The sequence below is a fragment of the Otolemur garnettii genome, unplaced genomic scaffold (assembly GCF_000181295.1).
Source record: "Otolemur garnettii isolate 467f Iridium unplaced genomic scaffold, OtoGar3 scaffold00121, whole genome shotgun sequence".
NCBI classification, from domain to species: domain Eukaryota; kingdom Metazoa; phylum Chordata; class Mammalia; order Primates; family Galagidae; genus Otolemur; species Otolemur garnettii.
Window position 1 is genome coordinate 1,614,194 of NW_003852516.1, and position 14,851 is coordinate 1,629,044.

Here is a 14,851-nt window from a genome sequence, read left to right on the forward strand (position 1 = left end):
ATTAAAAACGCGAAATAAGGCTAGCATGGTGCCCCGCACTATGGTAATTGGTCAACAGGGAATGAAAAAGCGAACGAATGAAGGAAGTGGAGACTGGACTAGCGCCTAGGCCTCTCCAATGCACCTGGAAGGAACAGCTGTGAGGTTGTGAGATGGTATTCATGAGCCCAGGGAGCTCTGGGGGGTGTTAAATGGATGACTTCAAAAGGCTCCGCGGGAGACAGAGCTGCGTCCCTAACGAAGCCCCAAAGGGAGTGGAGATTGCTGGTGGCTACAGGGCCAGGTTCCTTCATCCCCCACGACGGCAGTTAGGTCTGATCGAAGCTCCAGGTGAAGCCCTGGGCTCACAGGCTCCTCGCCTTCTCCCGGGACCTAGGAACGGGTCCAGCGCAGGGCAGCCTTCGAGCTGGGTCGGGGAGCGCCCGGCGCGGGCCCCCCAGGCGCGGGTCCCAGGCAGCGCGGGAGCAGCGCACGCCTCGCCCCGCGCCCCGCGCCCGGCGCCGTCGCCACGCCCACTTCCTGCCCCATCCCGCGCCTTTCCAGGTCCCTCTCCCGGTGAACCGGATGCTCCGTCAGTCTCCTCCTCTGCGTCCTCGGCTGCCGTCCGGGTCCCTCGCGAAGCCGCTGCCACCCCCCGAGGGCCCAGCCAGGGGGCTCCCGGAGGCGGGCCTGGCAGGTGCGCAGCGCGGAAGGAGCTGGGCGCGCACGGTTACCGCGCGTGGAGGAGACACTGCCCTGCAGCCATGGGTGCCAGGGGCGCTCCTTCACGCCGGAGGCAGGCGGGGCGGCGGCTGCGGTACCTGCCCACCGGGAGCTTCCCCTTCCTCCTGCTGCTGCTGCTGCTCTGCATCCAGCTCGGGGGAGGACAGAAGAAAAAGGAGGTAGAATGAATCCCCTGCGCAGTCCCCTGCGGGCACGGGAGGGCCGGGGCGGGCCGCGTTGCTAGGCAGAGCCGGCGCGTTGCTAGGCAGCGGGCGGCGGGCTTGGGCGATGGCGGCCGCGGGCGGGAGCCGCGGGGGTAGAGCCCCTGGGCGTGCCCTCGGGCGCCGCAGCCTCCGGCGTGGGGTCCCCGGGTCTTGACTTGAAAAACCAGAAAAGCGTTCACTTGATCTCTGAGTCCGGGCGCATCTTTTAGACTCTGGAAGTTTTGACCCTCAGCTGGAGGCGGGGCTTCGGGCGCCGGTGTCCCCAAAAGGGGTGTGTTGGGTGTGAAAATAACCGGAGGAGTGTTTGTGAACCTACAGAAATTATTTGCTCCTTGTTTTCTTACTCTGCTTCCTTTATTCATTTCAAAAGGCAACAGAGTACTGAAAATGTGTTTTCAATTCTGGATTTTTAATTACGGATTTTAAAAATCATTTATTTATTTATTTTGAGACAGAGTCTCACTCTCACCCTTGGTAGAGTGCTGTAGCGTCACAGCTCACAGCAACCTCAAACTCTTGGGCTCAAGTGATTCTCTTGTCTCAGCCTCCCGAGTTAGCTGGGACTACAGGTGCCCACCATGACACCTGGCTATTTTTAGAGATGGGGGGGGGGGCGGTCTTGCTCTGGCTCAAGCTGGTCCCTCAAACTCTTGAGCTCAGGCAATCCACTTGCCTCAGCCTCCCGGAGTTGCTGGGATTACAGGTGTGAGCCACCTCTCCTGGCCTTGTTCATTTTTTTTTTTTCATGTTGAACTCTGTACTTGTGAAAATGACCTTGTCATTTGTTACGCCCTGAAGTTCAGACCACCAGATTTCCATCCTAGTCCTACCATTGATTTTGTGGAGGATGAAATTTGAAGTGGCTGTATTTAAAGTAGTTGTAGGTATTTATGATAGTTGTAGAGTTATTTGGGAATTTCAGTTATCCATCTTGGAAAATGTAACAGCTACAGGATAATAATTATTTGGGGCATGTGACCAAGATTTCTAATGTTAGACCATTTTGGTGAGAGTGCTCTGCTTATAATTCAGGATAGCGTTTCCTGGTGAAGTTACACACCTGCAGTTGGCTGAAAATCTGAATTATCTTAATAGCTGAGAGGGGATAGTGAAAAAATAGTTTCAAATGCAAAGTAATTTTTATTCTCTTTGTCCCCAACAACCATGCGTTCCACATTAACTCCTGTTCTTTTTAGCTTTTTTATTTTAACATGAAAGTAGGCCATATAAAATTCTTGATGGAATTCTGGTAAGGGGTTTAGAGAAGAACCATTGTTAAATTAAAATTACATTTACAAATATAAATTAACGATGCATTTTGTAGCACTTGGCATTTACATATCATTTTCCAAGAGTTTTAGATTTCATAGGTATTCATGAGAAAGGTAGACATTGAAAAGTAGATAGTTTCCTGTGGATTACCAAAGCAGAGGGAAATGAAAGATTATGAGGAACTCCGTGGAAATTCATCTCCTAGGAAGATCACTGTGACCTTAACAACTTTCAGTTGGAGGGAGAAAAAAATCTGAAAAGTGTACATGTTCATAGCATCTGAGTATCTACGATTATAAGACTTCTGTAAAATGTGGAAATGTCTGTTAATTTAGTATAAATAATTAAATCTAACTTACTATCTATTTCTGTTAAAATATTGTACAAAAGATATTTAAAAAATGAAAAATTAGAGAGAACATTGAGAATTTAAAAAAGGTGTTTTCAAAATTACTTTGTCGTGTTCAAGAGAGCCTAATACCAATAGCTGTTATATGAGTGGTACATATCTTTTGTTTAGAAAAAGAAATATCTTTTGTTGAGGAAAAGAAGAGCAAAGTGACAACTTAAATCGTTGCCATTTTGATATTTTATTCAATAAACATGCATATCTCTGAAATACAGGCCGGTTCCATATTTGGTACACAGTTTACAAACCAATCTCTTCTGGTATTGGAAAGGAAACATTCTATATTGGAAATAATGCGAAGCAGTTGGTTACCAATGTGGTACTTCTGTAATTGTAGCCCAAGGTGGTTTTGACCACATGTGGTTTCTTTCTTGCTGACTTTAGAAGCTGATGCCCCTTATAGGATTCCATGTTGTTGAACCAGAAAGTATAGTGTTTGGAACTTAATTTATTACAATACATATTACTGACACATGTACCAGAGCTGTTGACTTGGCGTGAGCAGTGAGTGTTTTCCTTCCTTCTGAGGAAGTCAGATTGAAATCTGAAGTTGAGCCTGGAGTCAAGAATGAACATTCCTTGCTTTAAGGAAATAATAGTTAGGATGATCATAGTTAGTTAACACTGTGGTTTTTGAGTCAGACAGATGGTCCAGTTACAGCTCAGCCTCTGTCTAATAGTATGACATCACGTCAACCACTTAACCTCCCTGAATTTTAGTTTGCTTGTTTTAAAATACATATGTAATTCTGACATCTCAGGGTTGTTGCTGGGATTAATAAGACTGTGTATATAGCCCAACCAAGACCCTATCTCTAAAAATAGCCGAGCATGTAATCCCAGCTGATCCTGAGGCTGAGGCAAGAGAATCACTTGAGCCCAAGAGTTTGATGTTGCTATGAGCTGTGACATTATGACACTCTACCAAGAAAGTAAGACTCTGTCTCAAAAAAAAAAAAAAAAAGTGCTTCATGCAATATCTAGAAAGTAACAACTGATCACTAAGTGGTAGCTGTTACTCTGACGTCCTCATTTAAGTGAAAACATTAGTATAATGAGATTCTAAAATGTAAGATTTTATAATTGATTTTTTTCTGCTAAATAAATAAACTGTATGAAAGTAAATTATATGGGCGCTGGAATAAATGATCTATTACTTAAATGCTGAGAATTCTACACTCTCTTTTGTTATTTGAGAATTTCCCAGGGGGAGATTTTACACCATAAAATTGGTAAATTCTGTGGATTGGTTTGTGTGAGTATGCATGTGTATGTTTATTTTTACATGCGTGCATTGGCTGCTTCATTAAGACTTTTTTTTTTTTTTGAGACAGGGTCTCGCTCTGTTGCCCAGGCTAGGGTGCCATTGCCTCAGCCTAGCTCACAGCAATCTCAAACTCCTGGGCTCAAGAGATCCTACTACTTCAGCCTCCAAAGTACCAGGGATGATAGGTGCACACCACCCTGCATGGTTAATTTTTCTATTTTTAGTAGAGATAGTGTATTGCTCTGGCTCAGGCTGGTCTTAAACTACTGAACTCAAGGGATCCTCCTGCCTTGGCCTCCCAGAATGCTAGCATTAGGTCTTAAACTACTGAACTCAGGGGATCCTCCTGCCTTGGCCTCTCAGAATGCCGGGTATAAGCCAGTGCTCCTGGTCTTCATTAAGATATTTTCATTTTTTCCAAATTAATTAGTTTTTTTAGATTGAGAATGTATTCAAGAGAAATTATTAAGTCAATGGGCAAAGAAGATTGGATATTTTCATAGTCACTTTCCTTAATTAAATTGAATATAGTTATTAAAAGCTAATTTTTGAATCCTTAGTCATATTAAGCGATGTGAGTTTATAAGAGATTTTGAATTCTTAGCACTGTATTATTGACATATTCATATCTACTGCATATTGCTTTAGATGCTTTTGACTGTTTATTTTTTACATCATTAACACTTACCAGTTAATCAGCTTCATTTAAATTTATAAGAACTTCTTATAACGTAAAAGGAGCTCAAATTCCAGTGATGCCTTTGGCTTAAAGGAGTAGGACACAAGCCCCATATACAGGAGGTGGCAGGTTCAAACCCAGCCCCAGCCAAAAACCGCAAAAAAAAAAAAAAAAAAAAAAAAAAGCTCAAATTCTGTACTGACTTTCAGAACCTTTCCTGATTTTGCTGTTATTAAAAGGAACTATTGTAATAATTTATCTTCGAAGACTGTGATTAGCTGGTAGGCCATGATATATAGGTAACAGTGATTTTTTGATACGAAAAATTAAACAGCTCATAACAATTCTTAAAAAGTCAAATGTGTGATCCTAGCACTCTGGGAGACCAAGGTGAGTGGATTGCCTGCGCTTAGGAGTTTGAGATCAGCCTATGCAAGAGCAAGACCCCGATCTCTAAAAACAGCTGGTCATTGTGGTGGGCACCTGTAGTCCCAGTTACTCAGGAGGCTGAGGCAAGAGGATCACTTGAGCCCAGGAGTTTGAGGTTACTGTGAGCTATGACACTACAACACTCTACTGAGGGTGACAAAGTGAGACTGTCTCAAAAACAAAAAAAAAAAAGTGAAATGTTTGCCTAAATGAAACCTATTTCATTTGCCTTTGACATAACTTCTGTCCATCATTAATGGTTTTAAGCATATTTTACATGGAGATGTATAACGTCCACTTATTTTTCATAGTACAAGTGTGAAATAGAGACTTTACTGTCTTAGCAGATGATAAAAGAGAGAGGATGCAAGTAAGCAATGAATGCTGCCTTGAAGCAGAGAAGTTTTGGGGAAGAATTTGCCAACATCACAGAAGACATGCATAGTGGGCAGCGCCTGTGGCTCAGTGGATAGGGCACTGGCCCCATATACCAGGGGTGGTGGGATACAACCTGGCCCCAGCCAAACTGCAACAAAAAATAGATGGGCATTGTAGTGGGCACCTGTAGTCCCAGCTACTTGGGAGGCTGAGGCAAGAGAATTGCCTAAGCCCAGGAGTTGGAGGTTGCTGTGAGCTGTGATGCCACAGCTCTACCAAGAGTAACAAAGTAAGACTCTACCTCAAAAAAAAAGAAAGAAATGCACGGTAATTATACGTTAATATGTATATATGTATACACAGACGGTATGGATGTCAAGCAGGCATTGTTTCATTTAGGTTGATTGTATGTATGGTAACCCCTTGGGGAGTGATTGGAAATGACAGGAATAATCAAAGGTGCTTGTCGAGACTGCTGCAGTGTCATGGCTGATGGACAGAAGATGTGGGATTACTAACAGCAACAGAACTGCCATAGTATCAGCATTTGCCCTGGCTCCTAGAACTTCATTTGTCACAGAACAATGTGAGAAGGGCCAGATGATGCCCATGCCCATAGTGAGTTGCACTGCAGCAGAGGAACTTTGATTTTAGGGAACTCAGACCTTTTAAAATAAACTTGTTTGGCTTCTGTCCTAGAAGGAGATGGTATCCTTATTGAACTCAAGAGTAAACAGATGTGCCCATTTTTTTTCTGGAGGAGGAGGACTCTCTTTCAATGGCCATGTGCTATACAAATTCCTTGAAAAGATGTTCCAGAACAAGTGAGTCATTCCACTGGCACTCTTTAGAAACTCTCAGGAAATGTCATCTGAGCCACAAATAATAAATACATAGTAAATCAACTCTTAACCTTTTGCTACATTTACTTTTTCTTTCTCTTCTCTTTAACCCTAAATAGTCAGTGGTTTTAGATCTGAGTGTGATTGTTATGCCTATGGCTGATGTTGGTCACTTTAGTCATCGCCCAGTTTATTTGGCATATCAGACTATCTCCTGATTGCTTATTTCCATTAGAATCCCACCTTGTTGATCCCATCAAGATAGAAAATTTGCCTTTGGCTAAGGGGAGGAGTAGTATCATCCTCTACTAGAAAACAGGTAGGTACTGAACAAAGATTTATTTGTTATATAACAGTGTGTGGGCACACGCGTGCATGTGTGTATGTATATAGCAAATGCATAATACTTGTGTTGGTCTCTATCAAGTTTTTCTATCTATTGGGCAAGATTTCTGCAGCTTGTCAAATTGAGCATATCTAAAAGGAAACTCTTAATCCTGCCCTTGGCCATCTGGTCCGTCTGTTTTCTTATTGCTGTTAACAGTGCTGTTTTATGGTAAACAAATTTTAACATTCTAGAACTTCATTTTTTTCTCTAATCACTTGCCAGTGTAATATATCTTTCTAGTGTTTATTCTGTATTTTGTAAATAGTACACAGGGAGGCTGGCTTCACATAGATCTCTTTTATAAAAATATGATTACTCTTATTATACATAGATATGTAAAACTTAAATATTTAGTTCCAATATTAAACTCCTGAAAATATTATCACAAGAATGGATAATATCTTCTTTCATAGTAATTACTATCTATTTTCCTGCCTGTCTTCATTTCTGTTTAACCCTGGAAGGGAAAAGGTGCAAACAGTAAATTTATAGTGTGTTTTGAAATCTGTGATAAATTTCACCACAGAGCGGCATCCTGAAGGCATTAATGAACTGAAAACAATTCAGAGGAAAAGTCTTTACTGGCATATTTAATATTACAGTGTTTTTTTTTTGAGGTAGAGTCTCACTTTGTTACCCTTGGTAGAGTACTGTGGCATCACAGCTCACAGCAACCTCAAACTCTTGGGCTTAAGTGATTCTCTTGCCTCAGCCTCCCAAGTAACTGGGACTACAGGTGCCTACAACACCCAGCTATTTTTTTGTTGCAGTTGTCATCGTTGTTTAGCAGGCCCAGGCTGGTTTGAACCTGCCTGCCTCGGTGTATGTGGCCTACGCCCTAACCACTGAGCTACAGGTGCCAAGTCATTGTTATTAAAATTTGGTTGGTCATATAAAGATACCTACTGAGTGTGACATTTGAAAGTGAAAAAGAAATTTCCTTTCCTCTTTATGTTACCATGAGACTTTAAGTACCTTTAATGGAAAGGGCACTTAGTATAGGTTAAATAAATTGTGTGATTGATTTTATTTAATTTAAATACTTGTTGTTTATTTTAGAAGTATATATATATGTTATATATATATATATTTTTTTTTTTTTTTTCCTTATCTGAGGCTGGTGTCCTAATCCTTTGAGCCACAGGCGGTGCCTGAAGAGTGTGTGTGTGTGTGTATATATATATATGTTTAAAATAGCTTAACATAGTTGTCAATATGATTTGATTCAATTTTTAGAACTTTTTTGGTAGAGTCTTTGCTGGGAAGCAGCAAAGCATTTGACTAGTTCATACTTGTATAAGTTTTAAAAAATTTTAGGTATAAAATTGCTTATAATTTGTGGACTCTGATATTCATATAAAATGTTAAATGGAAAGAAATATTGTAGTATAACCTAATGAATTTAACAAACTTGGGAGTTGAAAATAAGATTTAAATTATATCAGGAAAGTAGCAATAGAGCTGACAGGATGCTAGGCACGCCACTTAGATTATTACGGTGGATTGACTGTGTCTCCCTCCAAATTAATGGGTCGAAATCTTGACTTTGAATACGGAAGTAATAAGAGATGGGGCCTTTGGAGAGTGATTAGATCCTCAGGGTGAAGTGCTCCTGAATGAGATTAGTGCCCTTATAAAAGGAACCCCACAGAGCTTTCTCCCTCTCATTCCACCACCTGACCGATACAGTGATAAGACCAAAATCTGCAACCCAGAAGAGCCTGTGCTCGAACCTGACCATTTTGGACTCTGACCTTAGACTTCCAGCCTCTAGAACTGTTGAGAAATAAATTTCTCTTACTTAAGCCTTCTTCCCCCTAGGTCAGTAACAGGTGTAAAATCTTTACAATGTCTTTACAAGGTAGACTGTCGTGGCAGGCAAGTTCGTGTCTAACTTTTGTCTTTGGTAACAGTACTGTGGCTTGCTTTAATTATTGGGAAAAGCTGGGTCACTTGTCAGCCCCAAGCAATAATTTTTATTGGAGATCGTTGTGATTATCTATTATCTTGCAAATTATTGTTTTCAGAGTATATGATACAGTATATGGGACTTTTGAAAAGTTTTTTCTTTTTTGTGATGTAGTCATGGAAGGGACATTTTTTCCTTCCTATCTTTGAGTGTGTATGTGACAATGTGCTGCTTGAGTTGCTGAAGCCGCCTTGTAACCATGAAAGTATAAGCCTGGGGGCAAAACCAGAATAGGAAAGGGGAAAGAACACGGGGACTCGATGACAGGACTTAGCCAGCCTTGTAACTGCTCTAACTCTAGACTCCTTCTGTGAGTCAATAACCTTCTTTATCGTTCAGGACATTTCAAATTGGATTTCTGAAATTTTTTTTTTTTGGTATGTAAAAACATTCTACTAAAGGAAGTCTTGTTGAACTTGTTAAATATTTTGCCCATGATTGTACACCATTTACATTTACAGTCTTACTCCAAATTCTCTTCTGTTTTAATAACTAGCAACTTAATACTATTTGCAAATTAGGTGTTAAATATCAGTAGAGTAGCGGTTCTCAATCTGTGGGTCATGACCCCTTTGTAACAATGAAGATACATCATGGCTTTAGGAAGGTTGAGGAGCACTGCAGTAGAGGATTTGTTAGGTATATTATAGCCCTTCCTGATCCCTGAGTCTAGTGATCAGTATGAGAACACATCTGTGTAGGCCGGGTGGGGTGGCTACCACCTGTAAACTAGCACTCTTGGGAGGCTGAGGGATTGCTTGAGCACAGGAGTTTGAAACTAGCCTGAGCAAGGGTGAAGCCCCGTCTCTACTAAAAAATAGAAAAAATTAGTTGGGTGTTGTGGCAGGCACCTGTAGTCCAAGCTATTTGGGAGGTTAAGGCCGGAGGATCACTTGACCCTGGAGTTTGAGGTTGCTGTGAGCTAGGCTGAGGCCATGGCGCTCTAGACTAGGTAAGAGTGAAATTCTCAAAAAGAAAAAAAAATCTGTGTGTGTTTTTGGAAGTGAATTTTTCCATGTGTTCCTTTTATTGAAATAAATAACTTTTTGTATGAATCAAAGTTCTGTTTTTAAATATTATGTGAGCCAAAAGATTATTGGAAAAAGACTGAGAATAAATTTACTGTGTCCTTTAAAAGCTATTAGCCCAAGGGAAGAGTGGAAGAATAATTTATGCCTTAGTATTTGATGGTTTTCTATGTGAATACTTTTTTTTTTTAAAGAGCTAGTGTGATAGTAGTCAGTGCTGTTAAAAGTATTTATTTCCTTTTGTGTGTGCTTTTAACAGATTGTTGGTGGTTTCATTTTAAAGCATACTAAGTAAAATATAGGGAGACATTTAGCTTTTTATTTTTAAAGGATCATATTTTAATAATGTTCTTTTGGTTAATGAGTTAAGACTAAGCAAAAGAAAAATCGGGACCTCCCTTTAGGAGTAAAGAATGCTGATAGGTCAGTGTTTTTCAGAATTTTCAAGGGGAGTAAAGGTTTTTCCTCATATTCACGAACCTGGAGTGGTTGTGCTGTGTCTTGCCATTGGTTCCTGTACGTTTTTCCTCTGGGAGGCTTTCTGGGGAGGAAGGGGGGCTGAAGCCGGGTCTAACCCTCTTACTGTGGTCCTATGATTCAACTTAACTTCCCACTGACAGCAGCATGAGTCACATGCTTTGATGTTGGCACGTAGTGCACATCGTAAGAGAAGAGTACAAGGTGGTTTCTTTATACTGCGTTATGGACTGTTAGTGCAGCTAAGTCAGGTTTCCAGCTAAACAACAAAGCTGGGACTAAAGTTTCTGATACAATACTTTATATTTCCATGTTCACGTGCTCAGCTATTGAGACTTTATGCTGTTAGTGTCCCCTCCACCCCCTTTACCACTTTTTTTTTTTTTTTTTTGAGGAAGAGTCTTACTAGGCTAGAGTGCCCTGGCAGCATCATAGCTCACAGCAATCTCAAATTCTTGGACTTGAGCAATCCTCTTTCCTCAGCCTCCTAAACAGCTGGGACTACAGGCTCCCACCACACTTGGCTAGTTTCTCTATTTTTAGTAAAGACAGGCTCTGGCTCTTGCTCAGGCTTCTCTCAATCTCCTGAGCTCAAGGAATCTACCTGCCTCGGCCTCCCAGAGTGCTAGGATTACAGGTGTGAGCCACCACGCCCGGCCCAGCCACTTTCATGCTATCTAATAACTATCCCTAGTCTGTACTCTGTCTTTTCATGGTGGGCCTTTATGGAACTTTCATTTCGAGCTACTTGTTTTTTTTTAATCCAGAAAATGATTAAAGATTTGGCGAATGTAAAGCATAAAACAAACCTGTTAATACTGCTTAAACTCACTTGCTTTGAGAATATTTATAAAATTAGGCCTTCTGTTTCTTCATGAAACTATTTAAATACATGAAATTAGGCTAAGGGAAGCCTAAGTCACATTGGCATATATGTGTATATATATGGCAGAATGGTATATAACCTACATGGAGGAAGTGTGAGTGTAAAAGTCTGTTTCAGTTTTCTTTCCCAAACAGTTCTGCTTACAATCCATAACCCTAAGTAAATCACTCTAATACTGCCATTTGCTAAGGTCAGCAATCTGGGCACATTTCACTCACGTCTCAGAGTTTTACCCACTTGCTATTTTGCTTTCATCACCCTTTCCACTCTCACTAAAGCTGCTATCACTGGAGACGTCACTGAAGAATGTCAGGTCTTGGAGGAGTGCTGGTGGAATACCATGGGCCTGCCTCACAGTCCAAACTTCTTTGCATGTTACTTAGCTCCTTTTCTGAGTGAGCCTTTCCCCACCTCTCCTCTTACATGCTCTCCCCACTGCACATGCTTCCCTCTACATCATGTTAGGCCAGTTCCCCCCGTTCCCATTTGGGATGAGGTGCTCCTTTCTGCTCACCTGGGGGGATCTTTGTGCTTATTCTTTATAGGACTTTCAGACAGTGTTGTCTATTATCTGTCATTCCCTTTATTTCATAGGCCCTTTGAGGAGAAGGGTTGGGTTTTTTCATATCTATATCTCCATATTCAAGCATAATGCCTTATACTTGGTAAAAAGGTACTTTTATCAAATTACTTATTCTCACTAAGCCTCAATTTCCTCATCTGTAAAGTGGTGATAGTCTGCCGGTCTCTCCTCTGTAGCTCTGTTAGGTGAGCTAATCCTGGAAAGTACTCAGCATAGTGCCTGAAATGTAGCCGGTGCCTAATGCATGTTAGTTTTGGTGCTGATAATTGGTGAATGAATTCTCAGAATGTGGTATATAGGTTGTCATGTTTTCAAAGTGATTTTTTTTTGGTAGCACACCCTGATTCAGTATTACAAAAAGCAAAATTTGTCATGAAATACTCAATTTCCCTGTTTGACAAATTCTTGAATTGAATTGGCTCTTGAGAAGGCTATCATTGGTTTCCTTATTGCCAGACCTAATGGGGACCTTTCCTACTTTACTTTTCTATGGCATTTGACATTGTTAGCTATTTCCTCCTTTTTTGAAACCTTACCACTGTGGCCTTTATGATGTCATTGGACAAGAAGCCATATTCTGTAAAATAATTTAAAGAGGTTTATTCTGAGTCAAATTTGTGGACCATAATGAACCTGGACCCACACCTAAGAAGCCTTGAGCAAGTTGACTTGTGATGGTGGGTTATGGTTTGGTCTTCTACATTTTAGGGAGACAAGGATTACAGGTAAAGTCATGAATCACTATGTGGAAGGCACACACTGGTTTGACCTGAAAAGGTGGCACAACCGGAAGTGTGGGCTTTCAGGGTATAGGTGGGTTTGAAGATTCTTTGGTTGATAGTTGGCTGAAAGAGTTAGGGTTTATCTGCTAGACCTGGAGTCAGGGAAAGAAAAGGAATGTCTGAGCTAACATAAGGGTCTGTTCATCAGAGACAAACGACCAGACAGATGTCCAGACTCATGTGGTTTGGCTATACATATTGAGGACCTGCAGGTATGGCTTGTACAACCTTAGGCCAGTTAATAAGTCACAAAGGACATCTGTAAGAAGCGGGGGGCACATGATGAGACATGACTGATCTCCTCTCTTTGGTGGCAACTCAGTTTTATGGATCTCCTTGGCCAAGAAGGGGTCCAGTCAGTCAGCCAGTCAGCTGCTGGGTGGTGGGGGTGAGGCCTTAACATTTTATTTTAGTTCACAATAACATGACCCATATATGGCTTTATACTAGAATGATGGATAACAAGTCATAAGAATATCACTACCACTGTTTCCTCTTGTTATTTTGTTTGCTATTGATTTAATGTTCACTTTTCTTTGGCCCCTAATGGATGACTCTAACATTCTATATTATTTGAGTGGGTCTTTTTTTTTTTTTTCTCTTTCATTTGCATTTTCATTCTTTTTTTCTTACGTTACTGTTTGGTAGTGTTACAGAATGGAGTCAGAGAAAACAGATAATGTGAAGTTGAGCCCCACTGTTTATCTTTGCACACTGTCAGTTTAGACCAGTTCCTTCTTTGTAGACTATAGATAATAATACTTGTGCATGGCTGCTTTAAAGAAGATAGGAAATAAAATGCTGACTTACGAAGTGTTATACAATTTTGATAAAAGTTCTAGAAAATGACATGTGGGTTGTAGTTTTTTTAATATAAACTCTTATGTTTTAGGGCAAGTCACTTAACCTTTAAGAACATCACTTTCCTTCCTTAAATATAAAACGAGAGGGTTGAATAAGGATTTCTGAACCTGGTGAAAATAAAGTTTCTTATTTGTTCTCTGAAATTGTATACCTTTTTCTTTTATGGGATAAATACATTTTTCTAGTGTGATTTTTATTCGATTCTAAAAAGGTTAACTCCTAGAGTAGACTGCTTAAATCCTTTCTAGATTTTAAGATTATATGAAATATGGTAATAGAATGATTTATGGTAGTTTTTCTAAACATCAAAACCAATTTTATGTCTTAGAAGTTGACTCATGGTAACAGTTCTTCTTTGATTTGATTATAACTTCCTTATCATAAAGAAGCCTAAATAACATTACTTTTCAACAATTTAATTGAGTTATATGATCCGTAGGGAATAACCAAAACTAATTGTGCCTGAGCTAAGTTCTTTTATTTGACTATCAAATAGTAATTAAATTTACATTCATTATTTTTGCCTGCTTCAGATACCTAATCTGTAAAGCCACAAATTAAAACAGCTACTTTTGTACACTGCTTAATTTTCAAAGTACTTCATTGGTGTTATAACCACAATAACTCATGGTAGACAACTTAAATAAGTTATTTATCTAAGTATGGTCATTACTGCTGGTCTCATGTGTTCAAGGTATGTGTTAGAGTAGAAATCCAAAATATTTTACAATCTAAGAATTTGGGGTGGGAACTGATTGTATTGTTCCCCTTTTTCTGTATCCTTTTTCCTTGCACAGTTACTTCTGTGAAGTTGGGTTCAACTTGTGTCATTTCTTTACATAGATTAACTTTTGTTTTTGCATTTTTACAAAGTGCCATCATAGCATAGTAAGTAGATGAGCCTGGGGAACTTTATCCTGTTTTTTACTGATTTGTTTCTAAAGTCTGAACTTGTTGAGTATAAGAGCTTAGTTGGTTTTGAGTCCATGTCATTAGAATCATAGCTGATCCCCAGAGTCGATGAGCCTTTTATGTTTTATGTCTGCTGTTTGGCTGTTAAATATGTCATAAATGTTTTTTCATATCATATGATTTTAAGTAGAAATATTATTGAATATATTTTTCCTGAAATAATGGCACATGTTACTGAACAAAGGATCAAGTTATAGAAGCTTTTCTAAAACATGATCGTTCATTCCTTTCTCTCACAAATATTTTTGGGTGAATGCTACGCATTAGGTAGGCATGTGCTGGATTTGGGAGGTAGTGTGATGATTAAGGCAGCCATTGTACCTGATACATCCTGCAGTTCATTGCCCAGTGAGAGATTCAGACAGAAAAAAATGTCGTGTGAGAGGTGTATAAACTGGGAAATGTTGGGTGCTATGGTAGCACAAGGTGTAAGCTGAAAACCAAAGTGGTAATCGTAGGAAACAGCCCAACGAAGAGGCAGAGTGTTGGTCAGAGGAGCACAGCACCCATCAGTATGCAAAAGTACAGCAAACTGAGAGAACTGAAATTATAGTAGAACCTCTGTAAGTTGACCACCCAAGAGACTGACCAGCATATGGAGGTGTTCAGCGTAAGCAAGTAGGCCTCCTGTGTATTGAGTATATGTGGTATATGTCTGGTCTGTGGAAGTTAGGTCAATTCAAGGAGGTGGTCAGCGTAA

The 14,851-nt window shown here is 40.3% G+C and overlaps 1 protein-coding gene across 2 annotated transcripts in view; it reads left to right on the forward strand.

Moving 5' to 3' along the window:
• Window positions 1–446: 446 nt before the first annotated feature.
• The window catches only part of TUSC3 (tumor suppressor candidate 3), a 141,222-nt gene continuing 126,817 nt past the window's right edge, over window positions 447–14,851 (forward strand). Inside the window, exon 1 of one of the 2 annotated variants that reach the window (XM_003797656.2) lies at window positions 447–881. In XM_003797656.2, the coding sequence (XP_003797704.1) occupies window positions 744–881 (138 nt within the window). In that variant the 5' untranslated portion in view covers window positions 447–743. The remainder of the gene's footprint in view (window positions 882–14,851) is intronic. The other variant, XM_003797657.3, reaches the window with a different exon arrangement.